Source organism: Thunnus maccoyii, chromosome 10 (genome assembly GCF_910596095.1).
Source record: "Thunnus maccoyii chromosome 10, fThuMac1.1, whole genome shotgun sequence".
NCBI classification, from domain to species: domain Eukaryota; kingdom Metazoa; phylum Chordata; class Actinopteri; order Scombriformes; family Scombridae; genus Thunnus; species Thunnus maccoyii.
The window spans coordinates 16,159,903-16,174,235 of record NC_056542.1 but is presented as its reverse complement, the minus strand read 5'-3'; the positions used below and the strand labels follow the sequence as shown (position 1 = coordinate 16,174,235).

The following is a 14,333-nucleotide window of genomic DNA, read 5'->3' as shown; positions in this document are numbered from 1 at the left end:
CCTGAAGTAGGTTATTGGGTATATTGCACTGATCAACTATAGGATTTCACATTTTTAAAATATTGGGCTATTTGTAAAGTATACAGAACTGTGTTTCAAACTGTGTGACTTGCTTGTAATAGTCACCAGTGGTGGAGGAAGCATTCAGATCCTTTACTTTATTAAAAGTACCAATACAGCAATAGAAAAATACTCCATTACAAATAAAAGTCTCACATGAAAAACTCCTACTTAAGTAAAAGTACATAAGTATTAGCCGTAAAATGGACTAGTAAATATGTAAAAGTACACGTTTGGTCCCTCTGACTGATATATTATTATATATGACATCATTAGATTATTAATACTGCAGCATCAGTGTTAGAGCAGCATGTTACTGCTGGAGCTGCTGGAGGTGGAGCTAGTTTTAACTACTTAAATACAGTTAAATACTTTAGTCCAGTGGTTCCCAGCCTAGGGGTCAGGCCCTTCTAAAGGGTCACCAGAGATATCTGAGGGGTCGTGAGATGATTAATGGGAGAGGAAAGAAGAAAAAACAAAGTTCTGATACACAAATCTGTTCTCAGTTCTTGGAATTTTTCTCTTATCTGATTTTTGGTGAAATATTGGATCATTTTATTATATTTCTGTCTCCTTTCATACTCTAATTGGAACTTGAGCTGGAAGAAGCCAAATTTCACTGCCGTCAGTGTTGCCATCTGCTGTGTCAGTGTGTATATGACAATAAATCCTTGTGAATCCTCATTTGAACATTTATTGAAATGAAACCACGTGAGAAGTTTAGAGGGAAAAATCACTATTTAGTGGAGCTGTTAACAACTCTCTAGCCCTTTCATGCATGAATTATTAAATCACAGAGTAAAACATTTGTTTATTGTTTATTTTTACTCTTAAACAAGTGAAAAATCATGTCAGTAACTTTTTTTTTTAATATATTGAATTTTGAAATGTGTCCACTGTAGTGGACACCATGCATCAACAGAGTAAAAAGTGATTTATGGAAATCAATATAGGCAATATATATATATATATAATTTTATTACTAAGAGCAAATGGTATGAAAACACATAGACACTTTAGATAACAACAACAATAGAGAGGATATTTGAAAAACAAGACCTAAGCCCAATAGACAGAATGTACCCTTTGTTGCATGACGTCCACTGTAGTGGGCACCATGCATGAAAGGGCTAGACATCTGAAATGTGACCCCGACTACACACTGCTTTTTGTAAGACGTCAAAAATCAAAAAGGTTGAAAACCACTGGTTTAATCTTTAACAATGTGTTGCATTTTAAAAGCTTGTTATATTATCCATTGTGTCAAATCTTCATCTGAAAAATAACTAGTAACTATATATGTCAAATAAATGTGTGCAGTAGAAAGTACAATATTTACCTCAAAAATATAGTGGGGTGGAAGTATAAAGTAGCATAAAATGGAAAAGTAAAGTAAAAGTACCTCAAAATTGTACTTAAATGCAGTAATTGGGTAAATGTACACTTATAGTCACAAATAATGTAAGCAGCTCCAAACATTTTTAAAGTGACTACTTAAAATGACTGGTGGTGGATAGAGATATAATCTTTCTGCTGAAGCCATAACCTAAAAATACCATCGACAGGTAAACATGTCCTTGAGTGAGGCACTTGACTTAACCCAAACAACTCCAGTGAAACTTGCTCACATGCACCCAGGATGGATATTTGCACAATAGGCCTTTTTCACAGCAGACATCTTGACATGTCACAGTAGGAAAAGCACAGGTGTAAATAATAAAATGAATGATGGCTGACTCACTGTTACACTGTCTAACTTACTGAGACACATAATAGAATGAAGCCATTGTTGATCATGTTATTAGTAACTCCTGTGCTTTTCCTACTATGACAAGTGAAATGTCCGCTATGAAAAAAGCTATCCCTACGCCATGGAAGCCCATGTTCACCAGGAAAGAAAAATAGATGAAAATGCATAGAAATGACAAATATATTAATACTCATGATAAATAAAAATTGAGATAATACAGTTAGTCAAAATTCAAATTTTTATCATCAAAATTATGAGCTACTAGACAGAGATAAGACAGCAATTTGACATTATCTCACAATTGGTGCTTAGTAAGTCATGTATGTTTTAGTATATTTATCAAATTTAGTATGTTTTATCAAATTATTTTATCATTCTAAACTTTTCACCTGTTTTTTTTCTTCTCCTGAGCTTCCATACCACCTTCATTTGCACATCTGCACACTAATAACTGCTTTATGCTGAACTGTATGGGCAGCTCATTCAGTCACAGACTAATTCCACCAAAGGGAAAGACAGAGTTTTAGGCATTCATTGTGCCCACTGCCATCAGACTGTACAGCAAGAACTGTGGGTAAAACAGCTGTGAAGACCCACCGCCCCCACTCTCTCCATCCCACCCCACACACTCCTTCACCCTCCAGTGCTCTTGACTTGACTAGTGCACACAAACTGACTCTTGCACACAGACTACAATGTGCAGAAATATAGCTGGCCTGTGTAGATAACACTACTGCATGTTTTCTTTATATTTTGTACTCACTACTTTGTAAAATATACATATATAACTACAGCTACACCTACCAGAACCACATGTCATGTATATAGCCTAAGTATTATCATGTTTATAATGTATGAAGATTAAATTAAATTTACTTCTAATATTCTTTGTATTTATTACTCCTATCTGTTCTTATCTGTTTCCTTGTTTCCTGTACTGCTGGTACATGTGAATTTCCCCTCAGGGCATAAATAAAGTCTTATCTTATCTTAATACTATTGAAGAAGAAAAAACAACCCGTAAATACCATGGAAATATTATATTAACTCTTAATTAACTCTTATGTTCTGACAGTTACAGCAAATATTACATGATTGCTTCAATTGATTGGTGCTCTCTGGTTAGAAAGTCTGGGATGATAAATACAACCATCAGGGCTTCAACTGGTTCCTTTTTATACTTTATTCTAACATAACATGTATATTAAAACCAACAATGTATTCTCAAGATGATAAAATACCGTGTAACATAAACAATTCATCTTGCACTTTGTTTCAATATCATCCAGTGGCAGAGCCGCAGCGCCTGACGCGGTTGTAAATATGCCGCTTTACGCCACCTACAGGCCAAGAAAGTAACAGCAGTTTACAGTTTACAGTCAGGTTGAGTTGTCAGCTCCTCCAGCCAGCAGAGGCAGAAGAGTTATAGTTATGTGGGTATGATACAAGCAGAGGAAGAAATGGTTTCTTGGCACAGTTGGGAAGGTACAAAGTGCATATTGACTGAAGGGTAAGCTGTCACTACTATTGATTTAACTCATACTCATACTCATACTCATACATCAGGAATTACATACAAGCTGTAACTCTGCCCCCATGAAGATCCTTTTAGGCTTCGCATTATGGAGAAATTTGGCAAGTTGGGGACAAATTTTGTGTTAGTAATAAAATTAAAGAGGTTTCTTTTAAAGTTTTGCAGCAAAAAGACATTAGAGATATTTAGAATTAATACTGAATATTCTTGAAATTTCTGTGGACTAGAAGAAGAAACCATCTGTCATTTGTTTTATATACCAGAATATTTTGGGTGGATATTCAGCTTGATATAAGAAGAAAAACTGGGCAAACAATCAAATTTCAGGATAAAGACATTTTCATATGTTTTGAAGGTAATGAGAAGGAAAAAGCTGTTTTTTTGTACAATTAATTTTATTATTGGGAATAATTCACATTAACAAGAAGAGATGGGCAGACTCCAAACGATTTTTTTATTTTTATTTATTTATTTATTTTTAAATCAAGAACTGCATCAATATGGCACCATGATAAGAGGCCTTAAGGTCATTAAAAGTAATTGTGTTTTTGATAAATTTCTTATGGACTTATGATACATTATTTTAAATTTGTATGACTTCTTAAATATTTTTTTTTCTTGTAACTTTATATATATACCCCTGGTATAAACAGTTTTGTGTGTACATACTGTTAATATACATGTGTTCTCTAAAATCAAGAATTAAAAAAAACAAAAAACTGCCCTAACAGCTTTAATCCTGAAACAACAGGGCCATCTTCCTCTTATCTTCTCTGCACATCCTGAAACTGTGCCTCGTTTATTTTGGCATTGTTACTATATTAAAAGACTGTGGCAAGAGGTTTCTAAGTTTATTAATGTTACATTTATCGTTATTGATCTTTATTGTATAAACCATCTATTTCTTACGTGTTGTTGGTGAACCCCCTGGCGTTTTGTTCTCAAGAATGTACCTCATGGTCGTTCATATACTCAATAAAGTTTAAAAAAAAAAAATCTTCTCTTAACTTCCGTACATAAAACGCTTGCCAGGCTTACCCGCCTCCTTAAACCTGATTGGCTTACGCACCTCCCAGGAAACAATTTCTCATTTGTGATTGGACGGAGAGCGTCAAGCCTCTTGAATGACATGTAGCCACAAACGGTATGAGGATACGTAACGGGAACATATGCGACAGAAGTAAGTTGTCTCGGCTTCGGCGAGTGTGGCCACCAAATATAAAACCGATATACCGTATTGTACCTTTCTTTACAGTAAGTAATCGTCAACGTCAGCTGAGAGAAAGCGGCAGTATACAGAGCACAAGCTCCTTTGTAGTGCAACGTTACATGAATGCTAGCGCTTGCTTATTGCTATTAGCGCGCCCCACAATGGGTTAAGTAACCTAGCAAGGAGACTTGAGAGTTGTCATAGAGGTACATGGCCATTTAATTCATATTTGGCCGTCATTTTTGTGTCTTGTCATTTTTGTGACGTTCACACAAAAAAAGACAGTCATAGCTACCGGTGTGTGATGTAGATTGAACGTCCCTGTCCGCCTTTGACCGCTGAAACTGACTCAGCTGCTCAATACTTTGTCACATTGCACACTGTTCTCGGTCTCCTTCTGTCAACATTGGATTTAAGTGTCCATTTGTCTCCCCTCAACCACATATTTACTTATATAGTAGATACAGTAGTACAGTTAAATGCAAACAGTACAAATGAAGTCTCAAAATCTTTGTTTTTTATCCTTTGGGTCATTTTGTCAGTAATTTGCTTGTGCTTCAAATGCAAGGGGAGAGTGTTTTACATAAGCTTCAACTCATAGACACTCCACTCATGCCGTGTTTCCAGTCTGTTCTACTGTAGCTAATAGCTTGACTATCCAGCATGAAGGTGCATCAATGTCATTGCTGCATGTGTGCCCACTGTGCCAACCATTTAACCTACAGTACGGTTTCCACTATGAACATTTGCACATTCCTGTTTAATATTTTGTACATTTCATTCTCTACAATTTAAACTTTACACTTGTAACAGCTCTTCTTCACTTTTAATTTATTTGACATATTTTATTGTAAATTTTCATTTTACATAATTTACAATTACTGAACTTTTTTGTATATTTTTGATTGTTATGCACCACAACACCATGGCAAATTTGTATGTGCAAACCTGTTTCAGATTCTGGGTTAACAGACTCATTAAATAGAAATAAAAAATAATTTCATCCTAGAATTAAATACATTCTAATCAAGTGCAATATCTTAAGTACAAATCATTGACTTCAACTATTCAACAACCCCAAGCACTATCAGTAAACATATTACAATTGACACTGTGAGTTGTGCCTGTGTGGCTGAAATGCACAAGTTACTCGCTCACTGTTCTCCCCCCTCCCTCCCCCCTTTTTTCCTCTCTTTTTCTTATCCGCTTGTCTTCCAAGGTTCTCCCTGGTAGGAGACAAGTTGTTATGAAGGAGAAGAGGGCCTGAACTGTAATGAAGTATTTTGGGATACTCCATATGGATTCTTCATGTTGATGTAAGATTAATAAATATCCTCTTGTAATATTTTGTAATTTCAAAAGCTACATAAATAACATAGATAACACCAAAATCATTGTGTATAATTAACAAATCATGAACAAAAGATTTCAACTTTGTCAAAACTTTTGGCTTTGTTGACTGTTGATTTGTTTTTGACTGCTGACACAGATGTTTGCTGTTTACAGATGTCCAAATGTACATTTGGTCATCTGTAATACATGCAAAAGATACTTGAAGGAAGGGCAATTTCCTAATGAACAGTGTCTTAATGCGTATTCCTCTTGTCTTCTAGGCTGGGCTTTCCTAAGCTGAGTAGAGCAGTGGTGCGTGCGAGGAGACTGGCAGCTCAACTCAGCAAAGCAGCCATGTCCACGAGTCCGTCCTCCGCAGCCAACGGGGATACTACCACTGCAGCCATTCTTATCATTGGAGATGAGATACTTAAGGTGAGCTACAGTGTATTGATACTTTTGTGGTTTGTATGACTTTTTAGCTTATGATTGACAGTATCCCACTGAGGATGCTTGAAAGTTTATGGATTTGAGAAAATCTAACTAACCCCATTTTTTTCTGGTAAATCTTTGGCCTTGAAAGTATTTGATTTATTAAAATATACACTATAACATGACACTAATTCATCAGTATGCCTCAGCTTTGTGGACCGTTATCCATTCTAGTATCCATACTTCAAACCTATGTATGAAAAACCTATGATGTATATTCAATGTGGCAGCAGCGCTTGGTTTTAAAAGTTCACCATTATTTCTTGACTTGACATGATCATGATTTAAACATGAGGCCTTTGATTTTGCCCAATGTCATGTCTTGCCCCCCAAAAATGCTCACTGTGTATCATTGAATTTCATCAAGTAGGACCTTGAAGTCATTGCCTAGTCCTTGTATGTGCTGTTCAAGTCAGGGTGGGAATGCAGAATGCAGAATCGAAACTAACTTAGCATCTCCTCTCATCCTCTGTGTCTCAGGGTCACACAGTGGACACCAACAGTGCCTTTCTGACACGAGCGCTAAGGAAGCTTGGAGTGTCTGTGCAGCGTATAACAGTCATACCAGATATACAGGAGGTCATTGCCAAAGAAGTGGCCCTCCTTTCATCTCAGTATACTCACCTCATCACCTCAGGGGGCATAGGACCCACCCATGACGACGTTACCTTTGAGAGCGTCGCCATGGCATTCCAAGAGGAGTTGTATCCCCACCCTGACCTCGTCCGGCTGGTAGAAGAATTCTTCGGGGCGATGGACAAAAACAGCGCTGCCTTGAAGCTGGCCATGGTGCCTCGCTCAGCTAAACTCAACTATGGAACTGACCCTCAGACTGGACAGCCCCACCGCTACCCACTGGTGAGTAAACTCAGGATGGACGGAGATTAGCTCGCAGTCATCACATGCCATGGATCATGTTGTCAAAGAACACTAAATTAGATCAAATTCTACCTAAGCTTTGACGGATCAGTACGCTCCTCTGACTGTGACTGAGTGACTGCACCTTTTATTAAAATAGATGTCCCACATGTCCACTGTGCTGAGTATCACCTTTTTAAGCTGCCTTTTCAGGGGTATATAATATATAAAAATGTTTAGCTGACATAAATTTCTGTTAGATGTTCACTCAAAGTCACGGGGGTGTATCTTGGCTTGTTTTAGAAGACAGCTTGCAACAGCAACTGCTAACCATTAACTGTAGGGATGAAAAACAGCTTCTCACGATTGGCAAAACTATGAGATTGAACATTTACAGAAAACAGCTGTGAAAGGCATATACACCTGTAAATGAGTTGCAGTGTGGTGAAATATAAACATTAACACATTGCTATTTCTTCTTAATTAACACTACAGTACATAGTTCAAGTAGTATGTGCAGCACAGTACTGAATGATTGTGTTCATACTGAGCAGTAGCAGTGCACGATACATTGTTGTTTATAAGTCTACTAGTTTAGTCCTTTATGTCATTGAATGGAATAAATTAGTCACATGCATATGTGAATTAACCAAAATGTTTATACAGTAAGGTATTTGAAATATAGCCTAACATTAATTGTACCATAACACATTCATAGTTTATGACATGCAAGGGGCCATGCCTTGATAAACTGACATTTTAGATCAGATAGAAAACAGTGGAGCAGCTGTTGTAGCATTCTGGTAGAACTTATGGCCTTTCAAATAAAATATAAAAGTAACTATAGTATATTAAAGGCTTAAATACTGTGTACTGATTAATGAATAAATTAGTGCATTCAGTAAGTATTCAGACCCCTTCACTTATTTCATATTTTGTTATGTTGCAGCCTTATGCTAAAATTGTTTAAATTAATTTTTTCCCCTCATCAGTCTATACTCAGCACCCCATAATGACAAAACGAAAACAGGATTTTAGAAATTTCTGCAAATTTATTAAAAAGGAAAAACTGAAATATCACATTGACATAAATATTCAGACCCTTTACTCAGTACTTAGTTGAAGCACCTTTTACAGCCTCGAGTCTTCTTGAATATGACGTGACAAGCTTTGCACACTTGGATTTGGGGATTTTATGCCTCTTTTCTCTGCAGATCCTCTCGAGTTCTGTCAGGTTGGATGGGGACTGTCAGTGAACAGCCATTTTCAGGTTTCTCCAAAGATGTTCGATTGGGTTCAAGTCATGGCTCTGGCTGGGCCGCTCAAAGACACTCACAGAGTTGTCCCTAAGCCAGTCCTGCATTGTCTTGGCTGTGTGCTTAGGTTCATTGTCCTGTTGGAAGGTGAAACTTCGGTCCAATCTGAGGTCCTAAACTCTCTGGACCAGGTTTTCATTAAGGATATCTCTGTACTTTGCTCAGCTTTCCCTCAACTCTGACCAGTCCCCCAGTCCCTGCCGCTGAAAAGCACCCAGCATGATGCTACCACCACCATGCTTCAACATTGACCAGCCCAGAAAATGTTGTTTCTCACAATCTGAGAGTACTTTAGGTGCTTTTTGCAAACTCCAAACAGGCTTTCCTGTGTCTTTCACTGAGGCTTCTGTCTGGACACTCTGCCATAAAGCTCAGATCGATGGCGAGTTGCAGTGATGGTTGTCCTTCTGGAAGTTTCTCATCTCTCCACACAGGATCTCTGGAGCTCAGCCAGAGTGACCATTGGGTTTTTGGTCACCTCTCTTACCAAGGCCCTTCTCCCCTGATTGCTCAGTTTGGCTAGGTGGCTAGCTCTAGGTAGAGTCCTGGTTGTTCCAGACTTCTTCCATTAAAGAATTATGGAGGCCGCTGTGCTCTTGGGAACCTTCAGTGCAGAAATTTTTTGTAGCCTTCTCCAGATCTGTGCCTCAACACAATCCTGTCTCTGAGCTCTGCAGGCAATTCTTTCAAATTCATGGCTTTGTTTTTGCTCTGACATGCTTTGTCAGCTGTGAGACCTTAGATAGACAGGTGTGTGCTAAGGATGCCATGGCGAAGAAATTTTCCCACAGGTTAATAAACCCGTGACAACACTGGTGTTACTGGTTAAACCAGACATTTTACTAGATAAGATTTTTCGTCAATGACGCTCATCCGTAGAGCACTTAGATTTTTAGTTTAGATCTTCCCCTTACTTAAGGGTTAGTGATAACGTGCTTCAGGCTGCTGTCAGCGGGTCCTCCTCTGTGTACAGCCAGTCCGCAGTGCACACAGACGCAGGGATGAGCCAGACGATGACTGCCTCAGAACCAGAGCAACCCGTCTGTCATCTAGAGAGAGACACACCGAGAGTAGGTTGAACAGGCAGAGAGCGGAGGAGTTTCTGCTGAAAACAATCACTGAGACCTGGATAGACATGAGAACAGCTGCTTGCTAATACCTAGCGATTTATGTTTGTTTACAGCAGAGAACAGGAGAGAGGACAGACGTCTCACTCTGTTACTTTTTGCTGTGACTCTGCTGCTGCAGACAGTCACGGAGCAGACACTTTCAGTTTATAATTGTAGCGTCTGTCGTCCGACTAAGTATTGATAACATGCTTAGTACTTTACAAATTACAGTTTTTTTTAATTTGATGAATGTGGGCACTGATACGCCAAAATGAACTAAATGGGTTTTATTTCTATAAAAAAAAGCAAAACGACGGTATGGGTGGTGGGCAAACCAATAATGCACCAATCAAGGTGTAGAAAACTCTCAAAGATGATCAAGAGAAATGGGAGGCACCTGAGCTAAATTTCAAGTGTCATAGCAAAAGGTCTGAATACTTATGTCAATTTGATATTTCAGTTTTTCCTTTTTAATAAATTTGCAAAAATTTCTAACATTCTGTTTTCACTTCGTCATTATGGGGTATTAAGTGTAGAGGATCTGCAAAGAAAAGAGGCATAAAATCCCCAAATCCAGGTGTGTAAAGTTTGTCTCGTCATACCCAAGAAGACTCGAGGCTGTAAAAGGTGCTTCAACTAAGTACTGAGTAAAGGGTCTGAATATTTATGTCAATGTGATATTTCAGTTTTTCCTTTTTAATGAATTTGCAGAAATTTCTAAAATCCTGTTTTCACTTTGTCATTATGGGGTATTAAGTGTAGAATGATGAGGGAAAAAATGAATTTAAACAATTTTAGCATAAGGCTGCAACATAACAAAATGTGAAAAAAATGAAGGGGTCTGAATACTTTCTGAATGCGCTTCTGTATATAGTGAATAATATTCAAGTGTGTTCATTAACTCAAAATTATTAGAAGTATTGATTGTCATACCATTACATAAAAAATGCATTGCACCTTCAGTTTTAGGGACATGCCGACTGTCTGGACCATATATCTTGTAAGACACATCTTTCCTTTTCTCCCAGGTCAGCGTGCGTAACGTGTATGTCTTTCCTGGGATCCCGTCTCTGATGGAGAGAGCCTTTAATGGGTTGGAGCACCTCTTTGCTGGCTCAGGGACCACTTTTCACACTCGTGAGGTGAGAGCCATGATCATATGTATCATTTATAAAAACTGTGTTTTCATACTACAAGCGAGCTAACCAAAGATAGTATTGTTCTAGGTGTTTGTAGATGCAGATGAAGCAGAGATCGCTCCTGTGCTGACCAAACTGCAGGCCGGTTGGGGCAAGAAGGTGGCCCTTGGCTCCTACCCTGACTGGCTGAGCAACTACCACAGAGTCAGGCTGGTGCTGGACTCAGACAGCCAGGAGGAGGTGGACAAAGCCCGGGCACAGCTGGTACACGAGCTGCCCAAGGGTAGCGTGGTGCCCTTAGTCACTGACCCGGTGTCCATCGCTACTGCTGAGGTGTACACGCTAGCCAACAGCGGTGAGGGGGAGATTGAGGGTAGAGGGTTGTGGGAGATGACAGTTAAAGTGTGTCAACTTAATATAAAGTGAATATTGTGGAGAACTCTTACACTTTACACAGCCATTGGGATGGATAAAGCAAGCAAAGAAATAAAAAATAATCATAGCTGTCAAATCTTAGTAGATTATAAAACATTTTTTATAACTGGCATGAGACTGAACAGAGAATAGAATAAGCATTAATAATTAAAGGAGGACAAGCAGATATTTCTACTTTGAATTTGACATATATATGAAGGATCATTTATCTTACACCTTACAAAATTTGACTTTATTCCTTGTAAAATTTCATTTCCCACCACAGGCACACCGTTGGGTGAGAAAGTTATGTCTGCACTGAAAACCATCGAGGCTGCACTGGATCAGTATTCGACAGAGGAAGTCTGCGTCGGCTTCAACGGAGGCAAGGACTGCACAGCCCTGCTCCATCTCTACTATGCGGCAATGAAAAGGTAACAGGAGGGTTGAAGACATTTAGAACATTTAGGGTTGAATCGAGACAAAACAAATAGCTAAAGAGAAGAGATTATAGGGAGATTCAAATTAAAAACATAATGATGCCATTTCAGCACAGTGGGGAATATAGTGTCACAGTAAGAAGCAAGAGGAGAAGAAAATGAGTTGGAGAGCAGCAACTACACTGAAAAAAATCTGACACTCAGAGACATCTATTAGTTTTTCTTCACCTGTATCGGACAGATAGTGATAAGGATGAACGTGAACTTATCTAATCTTTTTCTGTCCTCTTGTTATTTATTCTTTTTTTTTTTTAATGTCCCATCTCTCTCTGCTGCCACTCTCAGGCGCTATTCAGATGGTAAAGACAAGGTGAAAGCTCTTTATATCCGTATCGTCTCTCCATTCCCAGAAATGGAGAGATTCCTCCAGGATACTATAAAAAGGTGAGTCATCAGTCTATTTGAAATGCTTAGAGAACTCATTTTTGTTTTTGTGTACTTGTAGCACTTATCCAAAGTAAATCTTTGTTTTAAAAAAACCCCCCACACATTTCAGTTGATCGGTAGATTCTGTGTATTTTCAAACTCCACTCTCTGTCCTAATCCTCTCCGTACGATGACTCACTATCCGGCAATATTCTCCCACAGATATGACCTGGAACTGTTTTCTGTGGAGGGCAATATTCGGCAGGCGCTGAGCGAGGTGCAAGAGAGGAAGCCGGAGCTGAGAGCCGTCCTGATGGGGACCAGGAGGAGTGACCCCTATTCTCACACACTCAAACCCATGTGTCCCACTGACCCCGGCTGGCCAGACTACATGAGAGTCAACCCGTTACTAGTGAGACTCACACACTCGACTGACTCGTCTCAGTATTTCTCTCATGCTGTATTTTTCCTATCTTTGGTGCGACGAGTCATATTATGTAAGAAATGCTCCTAGAAAAAACCTGTTACTCCTTAAGTAACACCAAGATTTTTAAGGTTGACTTCACCTATTTATTTTTTTAAATCTTAAGAACACCTGCAGACATTAATTATAAAAAATAAAAAACACACAGTTCTTCAGTTTCCCACATTTTTAAAAGTTATAGTGTATATTATGTTGCAGGAGAAACTGCCTTTTGACTGGTAAAACAAATTTGTTTTCACTGCTCTAGCCAGGCAATTTCCCCTTGTTACACTTAATTTTATTTATCATCTTGACTGAAGTTTCAGAGTGCAGATCTACAGGGTGTGAACAAAATATCACAACATGTCCACAGTTTAATGCAGTATTACATCTGTGACGCTTTAAATTATAATATTTCGTACCTAATATTTTTATCCCTCACACATACTGTTTCTTCTGCTTCCATCTGCTTTGTAAAGAATAGAAGTGCATAAGCAGAAACAGTGTCACCTCTTTTATTTGAAATGTTTATGTGTTTAGAAATGGCAAATGCTTATATTATGGTAGTTACAGATGATAAGGTAGAACACACAAAATGGTGAAACACTGAAATGTGTGTGAAACGAATAGTTGACCTCAATTCAAGATAATTTATGTAGCCCTTCATCACAGAAGTGCGTCTCAAAGGACTTTAGAGAGAATGATTTCAGCTGGATTGAACTAATCATGAATCAATCACAGACGAATTAAATCCGACATCTTCCCACACAGGACTGGACGTATCATGACATCTGGTCGTTCTTGAGGACGTTATATGTGCCCTACTGTATTCTCTATGATAAAGGGTAAGAACACATCCATCCACTCTTTCCATTCGCTGTATCCTCCTTTTGTTCAGGTTTCGAGCGACTTAACAGCTGCGGTGCAGAAATATCGGCTTTAAATTTCTGTGTCGACCCCGCAGGTACACCTCACTGGGCAGTATGGACAACACTTGTCGAAACACTGCCCTCCAGACGGTTGACGTGAGGGGGGTGACACGATACAAGCCAGCCTACCTCCTGGAGAATGAAGAAGAGGAGCGTAACTCGCGTGCCTGATTATCGCCTCGCTTCTCACGGTGTCACCTGTTGCTGATGGAGCCAGATTTTCACATCTTCAGATCAGATCCCACAAATCATGTAATAAACACAAGGTGGATTTTTTTTTTTTTTTTTTTTGCAAAAGACTCGACACATCTGTCTGCAGAATAAGACTGTAAAGTGTGTGTGTGTGTGTGTGTGTGTGTGTGTGTGTATGCATATGTGTGTTACTAGTATACATGTGTGTCTAAAGTAATGGCCCTCTGTGCTGTTGAATAAAACATCAATCTGTGTCATCTTTTTCTATCGTCATGTTACTATTTTGAGATGAATCTCATACAGATCTGCAGAGCTTATAATACAGCTGTTGATTTATCTTATTCACGAATCCATTTGTCTTCTTTCTAAATCCAATAAGAGCAAGCTGCCTGGAAAGAGAGCCTCTATCAAAATGTATTAGTAAATAATGTGAAAAGGTTTTCTGTCAAGGTGAGAAAATCAGGTTTTAGAAACTGAGTGTGCAGCAGCATGGACAAAGTACTGAAGGTCAACCAGCAGGCTCATATTGATTCATCTGTTTGACACTGAATATCCATAATTGCAGACTGCAGCGCTGAAGCATCTCCAGCCTCCCGTCACTGGAAAACCTCCACCCTGATGTTGTAGTTCTCTTTGCGGACCTCACGGGCGCGTTGTTCTCACGTTTTC

At 38.7% G+C, this 14,333-nt stretch overlaps 1 protein-coding gene across 3 annotated transcripts; it reads left to right on the top strand.

Annotated features, from left to right (window-relative positions):
• Nucleotides 1-3,301: 3,301 nt before the first annotated feature.
• Nucleotides 3,302-13,921, top strand: flad1 (flavin adenine dinucleotide synthetase 1). 3 transcript variants are annotated; one of them, XM_042422675.1, is made up of 11 exons: nucleotides 3,302-3,320; nucleotides 5,774-5,870; nucleotides 6,168-6,321; nucleotides 6,859-7,236; nucleotides 10,690-10,803; nucleotides 10,888-11,155; nucleotides 11,501-11,648; nucleotides 12,000-12,098; nucleotides 12,303-12,492; nucleotides 13,315-13,388; nucleotides 13,508-13,921. In XM_042422675.1, exons 2-11 carry the CDS (start codon nucleotides 5,863-5,865, stop codon nucleotides 13,641-13,643), a joined length of 1,569 nt encoding a protein of 522 aa, XP_042278609.1. In that variant the 5' UTR covers nucleotides 3,302-3,320; nucleotides 5,774-5,862; the 3' UTR covers nucleotides 13,644-13,921. The 3 variants fall into 3 exon arrangements, with proteins under 3 accessions (XP_042278609.1, XP_042278608.1, XP_042278607.1); XM_042422674.1 differs by lacking the exon at nucleotides 3,302-3,320 and adding an exon at nucleotides 4,437-4,524; XM_042422673.1 differs by lacking the exon at nucleotides 3,302-3,320 and adding an exon at nucleotides 4,517-4,598.
• The last annotated feature ends 412 nt before the right edge of the window (nucleotides 13,922-14,333 follow it).

Bases quoted from the DNA above. Each gene is read 5' to 3' on its own strand.
- flad1 (XM_042422675.1), top strand. The intron at 12,099-12,302 runs GTGAGTCATCAG...ATTCTCCCACAG, and splicing joins CTCCAGGATACTATAAAAAG to ATATGACCTGGAACTGTTTT. The intron at 12,493-13,314 runs GTGAGACTCACA...CTTCCCACACAG, and splicing joins TGAGAGTCAACCCGTTACTA to GACTGGACGTATCATGACAT.